Source organism: Stegodyphus dumicola, chromosome 11 (genome assembly GCF_044657685.1).
Source record: "Stegodyphus dumicola isolate Sdum_Otavi_A_Nest chromosome 11, ASM4465768v1".
Taxonomy (NCBI): domain Eukaryota; kingdom Metazoa; phylum Arthropoda; class Arachnida; order Araneae; family Eresidae; genus Stegodyphus; species Stegodyphus dumicola.
The window spans coordinates 90,231,891-90,251,142 of NC_140778.1; the positions used below are offsets into that span (position 1 = coordinate 90,231,891).

The 19,252-nt window shown below is 34.2% G+C and overlaps 2 protein-coding genes across 2 annotated transcripts in view; both read left to right on the forward strand.

Moving 5' to 3' along the window:
- LOC146994198 (neprilysin-2-like) overlaps window positions 1-10,301 on the forward strand; it is a 125,954-nt gene extending 115,653 nt beyond the window's left edge. The window contains exons 6-8 of the mRNA XM_085826318.1: window positions 3,168-3,236; window positions 5,747-5,871; window positions 10,046-10,301. Coding sequence (XP_085682444.1) covers window positions 3,168-3,236; window positions 5,747-5,871; window positions 10,046-10,301 — 450 coding nt within the window. The remainder of the gene's footprint in view (window positions 1-3,167; window positions 3,237-5,746; window positions 5,872-10,045) is intronic.
- LOC118201046 (neprilysin-2-like) overlaps window positions 5,752-19,252 on the forward strand; it is a 41,663-nt gene continuing 28,162 nt past the window's right edge. Inside the window, exons 1-2 of the mRNA XM_035373066.2 lie at window positions 5,752-5,871; window positions 15,245-15,343. Of these exons, the coding sequence (XP_035228957.1) occupies window positions 15,308-15,343 (36 nt within the window). The 5' untranslated portion in view covers window positions 5,752-5,871; window positions 15,245-15,307. The remainder of the gene's footprint in view (window positions 5,872-15,244; window positions 15,344-19,252) is intronic.

Genomic DNA, 19,252 nt, shown 5'->3' on the forward strand with positions numbered 1-19,252 from the left:
GCAAATAAGAATTCTTGGAGCACCAGCGATCCCTAAGGTTATTCTTTATTCACTGACGGATTGTTTTCAATAAATGATAACAAATATTCAATCTTGAAATCCTTTCTTAAATATATACTTACTGTTACCTTCATTAAGTGAATGGTTAAAGGTCTATGATGTCTTTGGAGAATAGATTCCCTTTTCTTGACCCAAAGGTATGCGTTCTCCTTTCAACTACATTTGCCATACATATTTGGATCCAACCTAGGACATATTTTTGAACTTATTTAAAAGTCTTAGTAGTTTACTGAAGCATTAAACTTTACTTATTCAGTTGTATTTTTCACTAGACTTTTTATTCTGCTTAAAGTGTATGATAAAACAATGTTCTGAATTAATTTTAATCTTAAGCAGATGCTTAACAGTAGTTACTGAAAGTCCACCACTTTCTATAGGCCAAATATTCCACATAATTGAAAACGTTTTCTTCCGATGACCGCCAACAGCAACAGAGCGACATGCCATATATTACAGATAAAACTCAAGTAGTTGACGCCTGAGTACCCACCATGGGTTACGGAATTGGAGCAGCTTTTTCAAGCAGTTGCAGTTGCAGTCGAATGCGTAGCACGCAGCTTGCCTTTCATTTTATTGCAATAGTGTAGCCTTCGGGTTGCGCTCTTCAAAATGTCCTTTTTCAGAACTCGTGACAATTACAACAATGCATATTATAGTGAATATGCTGATTCTAAGATTTCAGTGAAATCTCAATTTGCTAGCTCTTCATGACGTGAAGAATTCCTGAAATCCGCCCACATGCCTTTGAACTCCAAGAAAGCTCTCTTTGACACAGAAAAGAGAGAATATACAACCAAGCAAAACTCGAAAAGATTTAAAAAAAGCTCCCTGATGAGGTAATTCTCAACAGCTGCAATGACACTGATTCCAAAATAGTCAAGCAGCTTATGGATCTGATCTACAAACACGGAATTGGCTCAGTCATCGATATTAGGATGTAAAAAGACATATTGTGATTGTTCCGATAATACAGAGAATGCCTATAAGGTACATCTCTCGCCTTCTTAGCATGACTTCGTGATGTAATGCCCAGCACACTCAGTGCGTATTCGAAAGGCACGTGGTTCGAGTCCCAGCGAGGACATCACTCATTTTTCACGTCTCCCGTATCAGACATAGTTAATGTCTCTACAATGGCGCCCGAACTATAAAAGATGGTGAATGATGGTTCTCCACCACCAGGCGATTTGGCCATTGGGTCTCCTAATCCCCACTCGCTCTTTAAAAGAGGGAGTACATGAGGTATTTCTCCCGCCTTCATAGCATGCCTTCGTGGTGTAATGGTCAGCAAGCTCGGCGCATATTCGAGACGTGCGTGGTTCGAGTCCCGGTAAGGGCATTGCTCATTTTTCACCTTCCCTGCTTTCAAAAAATACCTAATGGTTCTACATGTCTTCTGTTGCTTTAATGAGCTAAAGTGTTTTCGAGGGAAGGATGATCTGATTCAAGAAGAAAGGACGTGGCCTTTGAAAGAATAAGTTGCCTTTCGAATGAATTGCCTAAAAGCCTAGAAAAGAGAGTCGAAAAAAATTCTGTAAAACGATTCTTGGTAAGACGTTAGCGATAACAGCAACTTTAAAAAAAAATGGGAATGACTTGGAGCATGACGCCAGTGTCGAGTAGCTTTGATGGAAATTTTGATGTACAGCTTTGGTGAGTCAGGATTTCCCCCGGTGCTTACCGTTAGCAGCATGATTGAGTGTTGAGTCTGTTTTCTCATGACAAAATTTAAAGAAAAGTGCGGGGCACAATTTTAATGGCTGCATACTCGTAACTGGTGAAAAAAAATATGAGGTGACTGATATTGACCAATTGACCAATTAAGATCAAATGAGGTGTGTGTTTCATCAGAAGATAGTATTTATTTAATAATTAGGTAAGGAATTAAAGAAGAAGGAAGCGAGGCACCGAGGGAGTTTTGAAAGATATAAAGAAAACGACGTAAAATCTAAAGAAGGAGCCATGAACAAGAGCGATATAGCTGTTAGGAACTGAGTATTATTCGTATGATAAAATGGGTTTTTATGATTTATAAAGGTGATGAAGCGTTCCAGTTCTACAGACATTTAAGGAAAGACTAAGAGATAAGGAGTTCCTGTCCAACGGTGATAAACTCATCCAGATTACTGACATTTTCTATTTCTTTTCTTGATTACGTTACATCACATTACTGACAGTCTATTTCTTGAGATTTTGTGACCTAGAAATCTGCATCTGATAGAAATGTGATGAGTGACGGCCAATATGAAGGATATCCAATTCCTACCTACATCCCATAATCTCCAAAGTACTTCAGTAGCGTCTTCCTCTTTCCGATTTATGGTATAAGGTATTTCTCCCACCTTCTAGCGTGCGTTCGTGGTGTAGTCGTTAGAATACTGAGTCGATATTTCAGAGATCCGTGGTTCGATTCCCGGCGAAGGCGTTGCTAATTTTTCAATCTCTCTTGTTCCAAAAAATCCTCATGTCTCTACAATGGAATTTGATCGGAAATTTTAAACTCTCTAACAAAAATGCCTCGTGACAGTGGTTAATGTTCCAATCTATCTTATATAGAGAGATTAGATTTTTCAGTTCTGATATTAAACTTGTTGGAGAGGATGATTCTCGATTTCACGGAACTCAGAGTCAGCCATGTGAGTACACTTCACCTTCCCTTTGCAAGCAGAAACGATAATGTAAAACTGAGTATTAATATGCTGATACATACATTAAGGAGTTTAGTTCCAAGGTCACTATTTGTATGTCATTTCTATATTGAGTATTTATGTGGAACTTAAGGAATTATATAAAATGAATGATTATGTACCTATGATTATGTGCTTCTGTCTACGATAGTATACAGTTCAAAAACGTCAAATTGCGTTTTTGTTCGAACCTGGATTTTGGGCTACACTTGATTGTCAAACTGTTCATTTGGAAAAATGTTAAAATACTCTGTTTATCAATTTTGTGTACGACTGATTATTCAGTACCTTGTTTTGTTTCCACACAATAAAATAAACGTTTCACACTTGACGTTATTTCATGCTTTGCAAGTCTCTAATTGGAATTTTTTTGGGTCATTAGAATTTTTATTGTAGATTTCTTTCAAATCTTTATTGTAGATTTCTGAGGCAAAGTGGAGCCGGAGAAGAAATTATACCGTGCAGGAGCTTAAACGTGAGGTACCTGAGGTAAAGTTGTTCCTTCCTGAAATCTTTCACTACTGTATAAAACTCCGCATAAAATAGCTTCATTTTTTGCACTATAGTATAATATATTTGTACTATAGTACTACATAATGGTAGTTTAAATATTCTTTTTTTTTTTTTTAAAGAATTATTTTCTCCTTGCAAATTACCTGCCATATACAAGATGTACCAGAAATTGTTAAAATATTCAACTATTCTTGCTCGAAAGCGGTTTAATTGAACTACAATTTCTCAACATCTTTCTATATTTTAAATTCATAATACTTTTAAAAGCCGCCGTGGAGGACTTTCCAGAGGACCTACCTCTTATACACGTTTCACACGCGGAAAACCACGAAAGTACCCATGCAGCCAGCCCCTTCGACGGAGTTTCAATTGCAAATTCATGCTTAACGATATCTGAGCTAATTCGAACTTATTTCATGATTCTGTCACGTTTACCTTATATGAATTCATGACACATTAGGTTTTCGAGTTAAGCTGAATTAGCCAAAATAATTGCATTTAACTCTATTTTAACCAATGTTTGTATATTTAACATCAATTTCACAATTGATCTTTAATTTCAAACTCATTTTATGTCTGAAATTGAGTCTTTAAACTGAAAATAAGCATTAAATGACTCGAACTGTCTCTGCAATTATTCAAATCTCAAATAGCACCTCTTCAACTTATGAAATGGCTCGATATTAAAAAATATCGAAACAGCATAAATATTAGCTTTAATTTCATAATTTATTAGCCCAAAGGAGAGTTAAACCAGAAGGACTATTATTTTAGAAGCAGCATTTTGCGTTGAATCAAAATAAACGGCATATCACTTTTCAAATTGTTGCCAACAAATACTATCCATCAAATCCTACATCCAGCAAATTTTGAATAACGTAGTCCTCCACCCGATTATGGCACCTAGAAGCCCGAATTTTGCATTTTGAATTTCTTTTATTATTAGCCCAAACGGGCGTTAGCCCAGAAGGGCTTCTCTCGAAACGGCATTTTGCTTCCAAGCACTTTAAATTCTTGAATCACTTTCAAAATTGTTGCCACCAGATATTATCACCCCTTATTATATATCAAAAGAACTAAATAATGAAAAGTCTGCATGAATGTATTTATGTTTCTCGCACTGCGAAAAAACAATGGTAGCTAGCGTCATAAAATTTTAAATAGCTTAGTCCTCTACCTGAACATGGGCACTTGGAAGCCCGAGTTATGAATTTGTTTTATTGGTCTGTTTCATATTTTTTAAAACTTCAAGGAATTATTCATTAACAAATTTAACGATTTCAAAGCGAGTGTTGGCAACACTGCACGGAATAAAACATTTTTATCTGCAGCACGCGAGTCTGTCTATTATAAATTCTAAAGACAAAAATTTTTTTAAGCGTTTTTTTAGCATCAAAGAGCGTTAACCCAGATGGGCTATTAATTTCGTTTTGGCATTTTGCGTCGAAACCTTTAAATGTTCGTTTCACCCTTCAAATTGTTGCCACCAAATATTATTGCCCTGTGGTATATTTAAAGAAATTAAATAATGAAAGAATCTGCATATGTGTACGTATGCTTCTCATTGTGATAAAACCACAGTACATACTGCCATCGCATTTTGAATAACGTACGTCTCCATCCGACTGGTATTTGTTTTATTATCGATTTCATATTTTATAACGAATATAAAACGAATATATAAACGAATTTTTTATATAAAACGAATTTTTAATTAACAGACTTAACGATTTCAAAGCAACCAATGGCAAAACTGTACGGTAAAAAAAAACCCTTTTTATCTCCAGCGCGCGAGACTGTGTATCGAAAATTTCTAAATATATACTCATTTTAAAATTATTTTGCGATATAGCTGTTGAATTGGATTTTATGATTTAAGTGGGAAGAACATGATATTTAATAAATAAAGGTAACACGCAAAACGTTAAAAAAAAAAAAAAACTTTGGACGTAATATAACTTAATATAAAATCTGAAAGCTTTCAGGTTTTTTTTAAATTTTTGTATTTAATTTATTTTAAATATTTTATATCTTATTAATTTTTATTAGGTAAACCTCAAAGTTTGCATGAAGGCTATATTTTCAGCAGGCATGTTGAAAATTCGTAATACAAAATTTGCCCACTTTTATGACACTTACTGTATTTGATTTATGTATATTTTCTGAAAACGTAGCGCATGTTTATAATATATACAAGTGTATTTATAGAATTTTTTAATTATAATCGAGGGGATTTCTTAAATTCCAAATTAAGATTCATTTCTTAAATAATGAGAAAAATACAGCCATTACTAGTGTTGACAATAACAACGAAAAATAATGAAAATAATTAAAATGAAAGTTTATAGAATAAACTTCGTGGGAATCAAAAATAAAAATTCAGAATACTATGAAAACTATGAACTTGTAGTACTATGAAATTAATTATTATTTAATATTTGTGATTTTTAAGTTTTTTTCAGAAATGTTTTTATTACTTTTCTCAGATTAACTGGCTTAAGTATTTCAATGAATTACTCAATCTTAGTGTAACTGAAAGAGAACCTCTCAAAGTTCTGAATATAGATTACATCAAGAATTTCGTTCGTTTAATCAATGAAACAGAGACGAGGTAAGTTAAAATTCAACCTAATTTTGTATTGTTATTCGTAGTTATTTCAAAAGCTATTTGAGAACTATTGGACGTTAGGGATACGAAAAAAAAAAGAATATTAATTTAAGAGAAATAAATTAAAGCAGCTCTTTGGGAGAAATTTTTTACACGTTTGGGAACGTTAACACATTTGGTAGTTCTTTTCTCATTTGATTTCTTTCTAATATAAATAAGATTTCCTGAATGTAAACTGTTAACGAAGATTTGAAAAGAACATTTTAAAATTCCTGTGAAAGTTCAAATATAAAAATACAAATCAAAGTATGAGTATGAAAAGAAGAGTACAAAAATTGCTTTTATAGACATTACTAGCGAAAATACCCGATGGCGATTATGTCAGATTGAGAGTAATATATTTAACAACAGAGCGAACGATACAGCTGGTTAATCCTTCTCTAATAACAATGCAAAAAATAAGATTCATACTCATACATTTTTCAGTCTGATGCCATGTGGAACCCACATAAAAAATTTCGATAGAAAAATAAGCTTATTCTCTCTTATTATATCAGCAACAATGGCTCGCAGCTATTAAATGACTTTTGTCTTTCTAATGAAATGGTCGTAAATGCTCAGGTTCCATCCAATACTTCACCTATCAACAATTTTACTCAATTAAATGTGGCAAAAGATTTATCATTGTTAATCAGAAATGAATAACCGGAACAAACAAACAAACAAACAGACATTCTTCCTTATATAGAGAGATTTTGCAAAACTTACAAATTTTTTATTAAAAAAAACTACGATTTGAAAGCGAGCAGTAGCAAGACTTTTCGAAATAAAGCATTTTTATCTCCAACGTGCGAGACTGTTGCCACTCGGAAAATTGAATGCGAAAATTAAGGTTTTGGGAGTTTTTAATTAATATACAGGCTGATTTAAGTCATATGAAGACGAGAATAGTTGAAATGGCTTCCCAGGAATATTTGGAATAGGTAATAATGTATTTAATCTTTGCACACGTTATTTTTTATTTCATCGTAAATCTTAGGAACTTTTATATACAAACTCTAGGATCTGAAAGTGGTCAGTGGCAACAACTTTCGAAATAAATCAGATTTTCATCTCCAGCTAGCAAGACTGTTGCCACTCAGAAGAATGAGGGCCAAATAATCGTTTCTCCGATTTTTTAATTAATATCTCTGTTTTTACTAGTCTTTTTTTGGGGGGGAAGTGAACGTCGACATTTTCGAGGACCCAGAAAATAATGGTACAAAGTTTAGTGAAGATAGCTATAGTAGTGACTGAATTATTAGAGGACCAAACAAGCATACTTTCTTCTTTATATATACTATATAGATTTATGCTTTTTTTATTATTATTTAAAGTTTTTTAATCTTTAAGCATAATTTTTCTTAATAGAAAACAACTCGAAGTAGTAAAGAGATGAATCCTTTGACTACTTTGACTTAAAAATTACGGCTGGGTTAAAAAGTACTTCGAATCTCCTGAACGTAGGGGATCACCTTCCAATAGTTGAAAAACCAAGATGTCGCTGTGCTATTTGTATACAAATGAACACAGAGAAAAGAACAGATATGAGTTGCCAATGTGAAATGTTCAGTTATGCCAAGAATGCTTTACCCTGTACTATACAATGTAAAATCTATTTCATATAATAAAGTTTTCCAGAATAATAGGTGTGCTTATAATAAGTCGATCGCTACGTGTGAGACATATGCATCCCACCGTTTACTACGGTTGAGACAAATGTGTCCTTTGGCTTGAAAACCCTTTGTCAAAAAACTCCCATTTGTAAATTTACCTTATTTATGACATATTTTGTTCACCTGGATAGGAAATGAGGTATTTTTTTTAATTTGTAGTTAAAGAGTTAATACTTAAATGCAGTCTTTAAATCTTTGTATATGATTTATCACACTGTAAATGAATTACCTCCATTTGTAGATTTTCTGGTGTATGTTTCCTGTTCGTTTTTAATTCTTTTATGGTAATGAAAATAATATAAACGTAAACTTCAAATAACTAAAATTTTAAAATCATTGTATTTGTAATAAATATATATTTTAAGTGAAATCGTGGGCCGCGTAAAATTGCTTTGGGAGTCGCCAGATTCAGAGAACTGTTCTAGAAGAGCCACTGTTCTTTAATGCATAGGACTGGAAGTGTGAGGATGTTATAGAAGAAATTAAAGAAACAAAAGATTTTACAGACATATATATTTTATTTTATTTTTATTACGTTTATTCTTTCAAAATGACCCTGCGTAAAACTGGTTGCTGATATGAGAAATAAGACACATAATTTAAGATGTCTGTAGTTTCAGAAGTCCCAGTACGTGTTGAAGTGCCAAATTTCCATGACTTGGAAATACTATGACAGCGTTTTCTACAACTTTTATTAGACCATGAGATTTTTCTCTTCTTTTCGTATTTTAGTAGATAGTGTTGGTTTACGCTAATGATTTATCATAATACTTTTTTAGACTCTCCGCAATAAACAAGATTAGCGATTTTGGGCTCCTCTATATAATCGTTCAATAAAATGCTTAATTAGATGTTCTTACTTTTAGGGATAGAAAGACACATTTTCATCTTAAACAAAATGGATTTTATTGAGAATAAATTAGTGAATTTAATGAAATTTCCACCTTTTCTTAGAGTAATAATAAAAGCTGCAGGTAGCTAAGTAACTGACTTAAGTAATCGATTGAAAGGAGTGCAATCGATAGTGTAACAAGAAAGCCTTGAAACGTTTATAATGCTCCCATCCGAAAACGTGCTTGATTTTGTTGATTCCTTCGTCCACCAGCGGCGGAGCGGTAGAAGCCCATGATACTGGTAATTCGGTCCGGGGTTCGAATTTAAGAGACTAGAAATGGCTGACTGAGCGTTTTCGTGGTTTTCTGCTTGTGTAATGTGGATACGAGCCATTTTTCAATAAAAAAAAAAGTCTTCCAGAAGTCTTAGAGAAACATCTCTCCCTTTCCGAGTTGTGCCTAATGGCGAAGCACATAATGAAATAAAAAAACATGTTAATTTCTCGTTTTAATATCAGTTACCTATCCAAAATCACTGCTACGTGACAATGATAATGGTAAATCAATGTAATTCGTTCGCCGCCAAATTTAACGTAATTAAAAAGTGTATTATAAAATAGGTCGCTTCAACTGACTAAAATGAATGTATATGTAGTTCAAAGAAGGCATGGAAAAGTTAAGCAATTGCCAATAATTCATAAATAATCCTTGAAACTTTTTTGTACTATTGTAAAAAGTAAAGCTAATGCTTATTTGAACGAAGTATATTTATCATTCTATCCCTCTCATAAAATTCTACATTCGTTCTTGCGTTATTTTAAGAGTTTTTAATATATGATTACAATGTATATAGCTTTACATGATATTTACTTGAATATGGTGAAGGTTATCTTTTGTATAATGAATTAAATTGGGAATCATATTTACCATTTCCATTCAATAATTTAAATATGTAATTTTTCTTATTGAAATTCCACGTTTTATGTAAGATGGCTGACGGAATTTGGACTCATGAACGAAACATGCGCAAGAAAGCCGTATTTTATGATGCACGTATATGTACGGTTTTACAGATAATGCAAAAATATTCTAGGTCGTATATATACGATCTTGCGGGTCAGATGTTTGTCTTCATTAATCTTGTAGATTTTACTTCTTTTCTTCAGGGTAGTCATTAATGACATGATGTGGAGAGTCGTTCATGACCGTATATTAACGGTCTTACAGAAATCACAAAAATATTCTAGGTCGTATATATACGATCTTGCGGGTCAGATGTTTGTCTTCATTAATCTTGTAGATTTTACTTCTTTTCTTCAGGTTAGTCATTAATGACATGATGTGGAGAGTCGTTCATGACCGTATATATACGGTCTTACAGATATCACAAAAATATTCTAGGTCGTATATATACGATCTTGCGGGTCAGAGGGTTCTCTTCATTAATCTTGTAGATTTTTACCTCTTTTCTTCAGGTTAGTCATTAATTACATGATGTGGAGAGTCGTTCATGACCGTATATATACGGTCTTACAGATATCACAAAAATATTCTAGGTCGTATATATACGATCTTGCGGGTCAGAGGGTTCTCTTCATTAATCTTGTAGATTTTACTTCTTTTCTTCAGGGTAGTCATTAATTACATGGTGTGGAGAGTCGTTCATGAATCTTTGCCTATGCTTTCGAAGTACTGGAGAACTCTGGCAGAAAGATCTGCAGATACAGATATTCTAAACGAGCAGCCTCGATTGAACTACTGCCTTTCTATCATTAGAGATAAGTTGGGATTAGCTCTCAGTTCCTACTATTTGCGACAACGAGACTTCAAAGAAGGAAGTAAAGAAGCTGTGAGTACTGATTCCATTTATCCCACTATTTTATAGATCCGTAATCTGCAGATTACGTCGAGACAAGCGCTTGACTTGGCCTATTCGAAATTCAGTGCTTTTAATTTATAGTTGAAACTAAAATGTGTTTAATATTCTCTCAAATGTAGGTATCAGGGAACCATATCAGCAGCCAAATTGATTTAAAAGATATCAACGTCCTCGTCTACACGTGTGAAATACGCTCTCAATTCGTTCATAAATCAATTAAATTACTATTCAGTGTTGGCAGTGACAATTTTTACGAAAGACAAATTCCGGTTACGAATTATTTACAGCAGTTACAAGTTTTATGTGTATAAAAATTTCACTATTTCGAATGCGTTCAAAACTGCACATTGAATTTCATTTCTTTTTATTTCGTAATAAATACAAAGATCCAGTGTATTTATCTTGAAATCCACATGTTAGAGTATCCAATTTAAAAAAAAATTAATTTAAAAATGAGTCTGTTAATTCTGGTAGAAGGAAATTTAAGCAAAACTTATTTCAACATTAATTCTTCCCTCTAATTTGGAGTTATCCCGAGAGCCTCCGTAACAGAATAAAAATTTCGTGGATTTTAGATGGCAAGTGGAAGTATAATTTAGAGAAAGATCTTTTCAATGTATCGACAAACAGCTTATTTTCGGGACACGTAAGCATTTTTCGTAGTCTGGCTGTGGTGATTGATTTCTTGTATTTACTAGCGCCTAGGCCTAAAGCATGCGTAGCAGAAAGCTGGACTGGTACTTCTGGCGGTCTACAGTTTTTAAGCATTTGCACTTCTGATACGTAGCAAGTAGAAGTGGTAGTTTGGTTAAATTTTAATTATAGCATTAAGGCGTAATATTTGGGACGGTTAGTTTTGATTTACCTTTTGTTTGTACTCTTGGAATCAGAATTCTATGTAACTTAAGCTATAAGGTATGTTCTTCCTCCTTTCTTCATGACTTCTTGGCGTAACGGCTACGCACACTCGATCCGTATTCAAAAGGCCCAGGTTCGAGTCCCGGTGAGGGCTTTGCTTATTTTTCATGCTTTAAAAAAAAAAAAAAAAAAAATGTCTCTACAGTTGCACCCGAACTAAAAGGCGGTGGATGATGATTCTTCACCAGGATTTGGTGACTGGGTCCCCTAATCCCCAGTCTCCCTTTTCTTCTTCTTTCTGCATGCCTTTGTGGTGTAACGGTAGCACACGCAATGCGTGTTCAAGAGGTCCAGGTTTGAGTCTCGGCAAGGGCCTTGCCATTTTTCATGTCTCAGCTTAAAAATAACCTAATGTCTCTACAAAGCAGGACTTCGTTTGACGCATAAGAATGTTAAAACGATTAATAGGTAATCAGACTCTAGTTATGCTGCGAATATATCTAAATAAATGTAGTTTGAAATTATAAGTTCCCGTTATACGCTAGAATATAGTACGGTAATGTCATCAGTTAAAGGAAGTAAATACTTGTGAATGGGGAAAAGCTTTAAGGAAATCCAGTACATGAAATAAAGAAGGTTTTATGAATAATTTTCGCAGAACCACAGTCAAAGCGGAAATTAAATTTCCAATTATGACCTACTGAAAATTTATTTATTTCTGCATTTCGCTTATAAGATCTTTGAAGCGACATTTTAACGCTCCTTTAATTTCGTTAATATCTCTTAAACCCCACTTACAAGATATGCTATAAATTCACCAAGAATAAGTCAGAGAAGAAATTTTTAAAAAAACGAACATTGTTTATTAAAAATAAACACAAAAATAATGCTGCTGTTTTGCACAATTTAAAATTTTACATTAGTATGTTTCTCTTTTAATTTGGGATAATTTTGAGTTCATCGATACATGACGCATCATATCATCGATATATATTAATCGAAACACGATGCATCGATACATCATACCACGTTCTGCTCGATACACGAACTGCATCAGTGTGAGGCAGTTAATTTATCGAAGTGAATCGGATAGAGTAAACTCTACAAATGAGTTCTATTAAATTATTATTTGAGGGGTTTTAGAACTCTAAGATGTTGTAGTTTTGCACTTTCTGCACAACGTCTAGAAGCCCAAACTGGCCATCTCCTTCCTAACTACAGATTTTATCAATAGACATTACGATGCATGCATGCGTCCATTCGCATCGATTTTTTAGTGTGCTACTTATTAATATCTACAACAACAGAAAATGGTTTGTACAGTTTTAAACAAGTACAAAATTTCGTTGAAAATTTTTAATATGCAGCATTTTATGGTCCTTCTCATTTTATCAGTATCTACTAAAAAATAAAGACCTTTTTTTTTCCTGCATTACAAATAATACTCTTTTAAGTTAAGTAGTTATTTTGAACACCACGCAAACCATGGAAGATTTTGCCTTTTGAGTATTTATGATGCTAAATATCTCTCGAAAGCTACGGCCCACCAGAGGCGAACTCTCGTTGTTGTCGCCAGAGGCCGAGCGGTGTTCGGTCGGGGGCTCGAGTTCTAACGAACGGCATGATTGCATGGGCGTTTTCGTGGTTTTCGTCTTACAAAACATTGCGGGAGGAAAAGAAAGCAAGGAAAGGAATGAAAAAGGAAAGTAGCATTTAAAGCGCAGGGTCCGTTCTAAACTGAAACGGTTACAGTAGAAAACGGACGAAAACGTGACGGAGAAAACAACGCAAGGCGGAAACATCGTGGGAGAAAATAAAGCAAAGGGAAAACATCACAGTTCTAAAGCATCGTGGCACAAACCATCGTCGTTTAAAACAATACAGTTAAAATTCTTCGCAGTTTAAAAAAATCGTCGTCGAAAATATCGTGATAAAAAGTAAAGTATCTATAAATCATCGCATGCCATAATAACATCGCAGATACGCGTTTTTCAGCCTTTAAACGTTGTAAAAGTATATTTGCGTAATGATTTGTAAGCACATGTAACAATGAGAAATATTTTACCTGCATATTTCATAGTTCTGGATTAATTAATAATTTTTTTTGCTAAAAGAGTAAGAAGGAAATTTTAGCATTCAAAAGCTGAAAATAAGCAGAAAATGAGTGCTAGGTACGTGTGTGTGTGTGATTATGGCAAAGCCTCGAGGGCTATCTGCCTAAGGGGAGAGATGCCTTTGTGGAGGGCTTTCTAAAGGAAACTGGCTCGTATACACGTTACACATGGGGAAAACCACGAAAACGCCCATGCAGCCAGCCCGTTCGCGGGATTCGAACCTCGGACCGAACTACCAGTGTTCAGCGACTTTACCGCTCGGCCGCTGGTGGGCCGAGTGCTAGGTACGAGTACGTACGTATTAATGCTGCGTACGAATGTGTAATTAATGCTACCTAGTTAACAGAATTTTAAATTTATGCACTTAATTACTAACAATTATTACGTAATTAATCTCTTTTATAAGGTTATATTGGAAGTTTTTCGTGAAATAAATAGGCTAAAAAAATTAAAAAGGAGAAATGAGTAATTGCATAAGGTTAACTATATTCAAATTGTTTAAGCAATTACCAATTGTAAAATTACTTTCTTTTTACTTTTGTTAATCTGATATTCTTTTAGTAAAAATTAAGTGTTGTTTTAATACTTGTTCAGTTCATTCGTCTTCTTAAAAGTGTTATTAAAGGTTTTATATACAGCCTCGTTTGTACGTTGATTCCTTGGTTATAAAGAAACATGTTAAGAGGAAGTGATACAGGAGAGGGTTTGGAATTCTTGGATTATTGCAAAGCACATTAGGTTTGGTTTAGTTTATTTAAATATTTTATTAAGTAAGGTTTGGTTTATTAAGTAGGCAAAGCACACTAGGGCTATCTGCTTAAGGGGAGGGATGCCTTCGTGGAGGACTTTTTAAGGGAAACTGGCTCGTATACACGTTACACATGGGGAAAACCACGAAAACGTCCATGCAGCCAGCCCGTTCGCGGCATTCGAACCTCGGACCGAAATACCAGTGTTCAGCGACTTTACCGCTCGGCCGCTCAAAGCATATTAGAACTATCTACCTAAGGGAAGAGACGCCTTTATACTTGAATTTCTCAGAAACTGCCTCGTCTTCACATTATATATTAGGAAAACCGCAAAACTCTGAAAAAGTGAGTTCGTTTGCTGGGTAAAACTACCAGTATTCAGCAGTTGTCCATTGGTGGCCATTTCAGGAAAAGAATATTAACGGAAACCAATTGAATAATTTGTAGAATTCTGCCTATTTCACATCGTTAGTACAGATTGTTGAACCTTTTGTCGAAGCTTTGTTCCTGAACAATGTACGCCGCTCATATGACAATACATTATTTGTAGAGCTATTTGACACCTGTCTTTACCAATTTGATATTTAAATACGCGTGAAATTTCGATTTTAAATGTAGCATAACATTTTAAAAATTTTTAAAAAGAAATTAAGTAGCTGGAATTGCTGAAAAAATTGGTGTCACTTGTATTGTATTCTTCACTTTGTAGACTAAAGTTATATTTCATTTAATTGTAAACGTACTTTAGTTTAAGTTTTATATACTAATCAAAACTCAAGAAAATTAGCACATAGTAAATATCGTGAACCACACTGATAGGAAAAGTGCATTGAACTAAAGTGGAAATACGATGTATTTCTGTATTTGTCACAGAAACTAAGTTAAACTTACTCCGCGATTTTAACATAGAAAGCAGAAAATTCAAGAAGAATCAAAAGTATATGTTGCATTATCACTTCTACCGGAGCTACGCATATTATTTTACATTTTATTCACGAAAACGTTTTCCATTTTGGTTGTCACAGCTGACGGCAATTTTGTTTAACCTGGTTGGTCCTAGAACCCTCGTAAAGTCATTAAAATTTCCTTCTTATACACTAAAATATTTATCTTGAATAACTTCCTAAAACCAACATCATCAGTAATTTATTAAAGTGACCTCATTATTATTCAATATCAATATTCATTAATGAGTAATTTATTGAAGATTATTTCCTTAATCTTTCAGGCTCTACAGATTTTTAAATACAGTAAACAACAACTTTTGAATATATTGAAAAACCTTTACTGGATGGAAGAAAACGACAAATTGAATTACTGGCATCTGGTTTGTTCTATTTTCCCTTATTATTATTTTATTATTATATTATTATTTTCAACTCTAAATATTACAATAAATACATAACTATTTCATTAACCAATGCAAGTTTCTGCAGGCAGTATACAATTGATAAGCCTAAATGTACAACCAACATTTCATTTTATCTCAGATCGAGTTAGGGAGGATAGTTTCATTGTTTTCGTAGATTTGTAATGCCCTCAGAATGATCCTCTTTGTTTATCCTTATTTCAAGTAACTGCATTATACGCTGGATTCTAAAAGTTAAATACGCAATGCAAATTAGCAATTTTTGCAAGCGTAATACGCAATGCAAATTAGCAATTTTTGCAAGCGTAGTTGAATATTAAGTGGCTGAAAATTGCTGCGTATCCAGATGGCAGTAAGCAAATATTGTATGTTACAGCCAATTACAATTGATGGACCGAACATATGCTAACTACGCAGATTTTTACGGCTGAAAGAAATTGAATGGCAGATAGTGAATGCTGTTGCGCTCTCTTATGCACTGAAGCAGAATAATCAATCAAAGATGCTTTCTTTTCTTTGGTATTAGTCATTCGGTAATTGTCTGAAAACCATTCAAACAAATAAAGAGTTCAAAATCGTAAAAACAACCTTGTATTTAGCGTAGGTATAATGAAACACTCAATCGATTTCGAGGGCAGCTAAAGGTCCCTCCTCATCAGGAGAAAGAAGAAAATAAAGGAGAAGGAGTCACAGAAACACGTGGTCCTTATCAGCACTGCACGTGGTTATAACTAGATTTTTAATCAGAGTTGCACTGGCCGCCTACTTTTACTGAGCCAGGCTATCTGATCAAGCATAAAGAACAAGAAAATTTGCGAAGTTAAAATAAGGAGCGAGGGGCAAATGCACCTTACGCTCAAAATCTAAACTTCAAATAATGGAAAGCAACCACTGAACGGATTTTTATACCCTCTGATAGTACCAAACGCGAGGAGGTAACGCCATCTATCTGCAAAAATAACTGAATTAAGATAGTAGAATTTTAAAGGCATTAGGAAGGACTGGATTGGACTTCAAATCATTAACTAAACCTGCTAAATCTTTGTGAATGTGAAAAGCCTCAAGAAAATCCAATTCACCTATGGAAGAAGCCTTTTGGATAATTTTTGCAAACCCAAAATCAAAATTATGGTTAAAAGTCCAACTATGATACGCTATTGAAGACTTGTTAATTTCGCCTTTTCTGACATAAGATTCATATTCCTTGATAACTTAAGGCGTAACTTACGCCTTAAGCGTTCGAAATTCTTGAATCATCTACAGTTTCTACTTAAATGCAGACATCAAAATATCATTCCCAAATTTATACATGTGAAATGTAGCCTTAAAGCTTCCGTTCACGTTTCAAAAATTTTGCATAAATTCAAATTGGCACTTCTTCGTCACATTATAAGGGACACACGCAAACGTTTATCTAAAATTGAATTTGAATTATATTACCTCCATTTAAAAATTGCTAATTCCACTGAAAATGTTTCCTCTTTTGAACATACATCCTGGTCTAGAACCGATACCGTTTGTCAACGGCATAAAAATGCGCTTATTTCTAAATTCCTTAAACTCACACAGCAGTCGGATAGTCCCAACTATCTAGCTGATCTTCCCACTGTAAACGTTAACCCCATCGTTAATACCTCCAACAGGAATCTTTCGGAGGATCAGTTAAAAGTATTAAAATATAATTTCAACTTTTCAAAGACATCTAAACCTTCAATTCCTCAAATCATCGCCCCTATAGAGCAAGCCTTTAAATTCTCCAAAATTTCGGAAACGCAGAAGGATACAATCCGCCACCTAATTACTCATAACGTTAATTTAACAACAAATCTTTGGGTTCTAATCTTAGCAAAAAGGAAAATGAGATCTTACGTGAAATTCATTCTGATACTAATATCATTATTTCTAAAGCTGATAAGGCCGGACAGATCGTTGTTATGGACGAACACACATATATTACTTGAGTCTTTAAACTGATAAATGAAGGCCCATACTGCCGATCCCTAAAGATCCTTCAATTTCGGACCTCACGAAAGTAAAAAGTGCTATTAAATCTTCCCACATTCTGCCAACTCAGTTGAAGAAATCACTTATTCCACCTATTACTAATTGCGCTAGACTTTATGCTCTTCCAAAAGTCCACAAAACCGGTATTTCTTTTCGACCAATTGTTTCCAACATAGGTACTACTTCATATCCTTTGGCCAAATATTTAGTTTCCAGATTTTCTCCTCTACTTGCTAACAATATTCACACTGTAAAAAATTCTGTTGAAGTTATTGATAAACTTTAAAATATTTCTCCACTTCGTTCCATTATGGTTTCATTTGATGTCAAATCTCTGTTTACTAATGTTCCGGTCGAAGGAGCACTAAATTGTCTTGAAACTAGGCTTCGGGAATTTCACTTCACACATACTGAAATTAATGAGTTGGTTTCGCTTACTAAAGTTTATCTCAGTCAAACCCACTTTGTTTTCCAAAATGCATATTTTCGTCAAGTTGAAGGACTAGCTATGGGTAATCCTTTCAGTCCGGTACTTGCTGACATTTATATGCACTATTTTGAGATGAAATTATTTAATAAACTATCTTTTCGTCTTTGGATTCGGTATGTTGACGACACTTTCGCACTTTTTGACGGTTATAAAGAGGATTTATCCGAGATTCTATCTATTATGAATTAAATTGATCCAGCCATCCAATTCACTCTTGAAACTGAATCCAACAATTCCCTCCCCTTCCTCGATATTCTTATAATCCGCAATGAAACTGATTTTAGCACCACTGTGTACCGTAAACCCTTTGAAGTTTGTTTACCACCCCATGCCAAGTCATGCCACCCTGTTTAAGCAAAAAATGGCTTCTTTTTACTATTATGTATTCCGCGCGCTTAAAGTTTGTTCCTCTGAATCTTTGCTTACCAATGAACTTAATTATTTGAGAGCAGTTGCGATTGACCGTGGATTTTCTCCCGTGATTATTGATAAAGCCATTAAAACATTTTAAGATTCCCATCAAAGAAGACATTCCACTGTTAGAAATAATATTAATGACCTTGTCGTGCTTCCATTTTATCCTTCTGTTAGCTATAAAATTGGACGGATTCTCCAGAAATTCAATTTTCAAGTCGGTTTCTCCCCTATAATTAAAATTCACCCTTCGATTCTAAAAGATTGCGTTTCTGTCTTGAATTCTTTGGGAATTTATAGTATATCGTGTCAGTGTAGTTTAAGATATATTGGCCAAACAAAAAGAGCGTTGAAGTTTCGTATCAAGGAACATGAATCTTATGTCAGAAAAGGCGAAATTAACAAGTCTTCAATAGCGTATGGACTTTAACCATAACCATATTGGACTTTTAACCATAATTTTGATTTTGGGTCTGCAAAAATTATCCAAAAGGCTTCTTCCATAGGTGAATTGGATTTTCTTGAGGCTTTTCACATTCACAAAGATTTAGAAGGTTTAGTTAATGATTTGAAGTCCAATCCAGTCCTTCCTAATGCCTTTAAAATTCTACTATCTTAATTCATTTATTTTTGCCGATAGATGGAGTTACCTCCTCGCGTTTGGTACTACCAGAGGGTATAAAAATCCGTTCAGTGGTTGCTTTCCATTATTTGACGTTCAGATTTTGAGCGTGAGGTGCATTTGCCCCTCGCTCCCTATTTTAACTTCGCTAATTTTTCTTGTTCTTTATGCTTGATCAGATAGCCTGTCTCAGTAAAAGTAGGTGACCAGTGCAACTCTGATTAAAATATTTTTTATGCCACTAATTAAACATTCAACTGCAATAAATGCAACAAAATAAATTATTTACATCTCGTGCAGATTACTCTGACTTTGTCACCACATTCACCGCCACCAG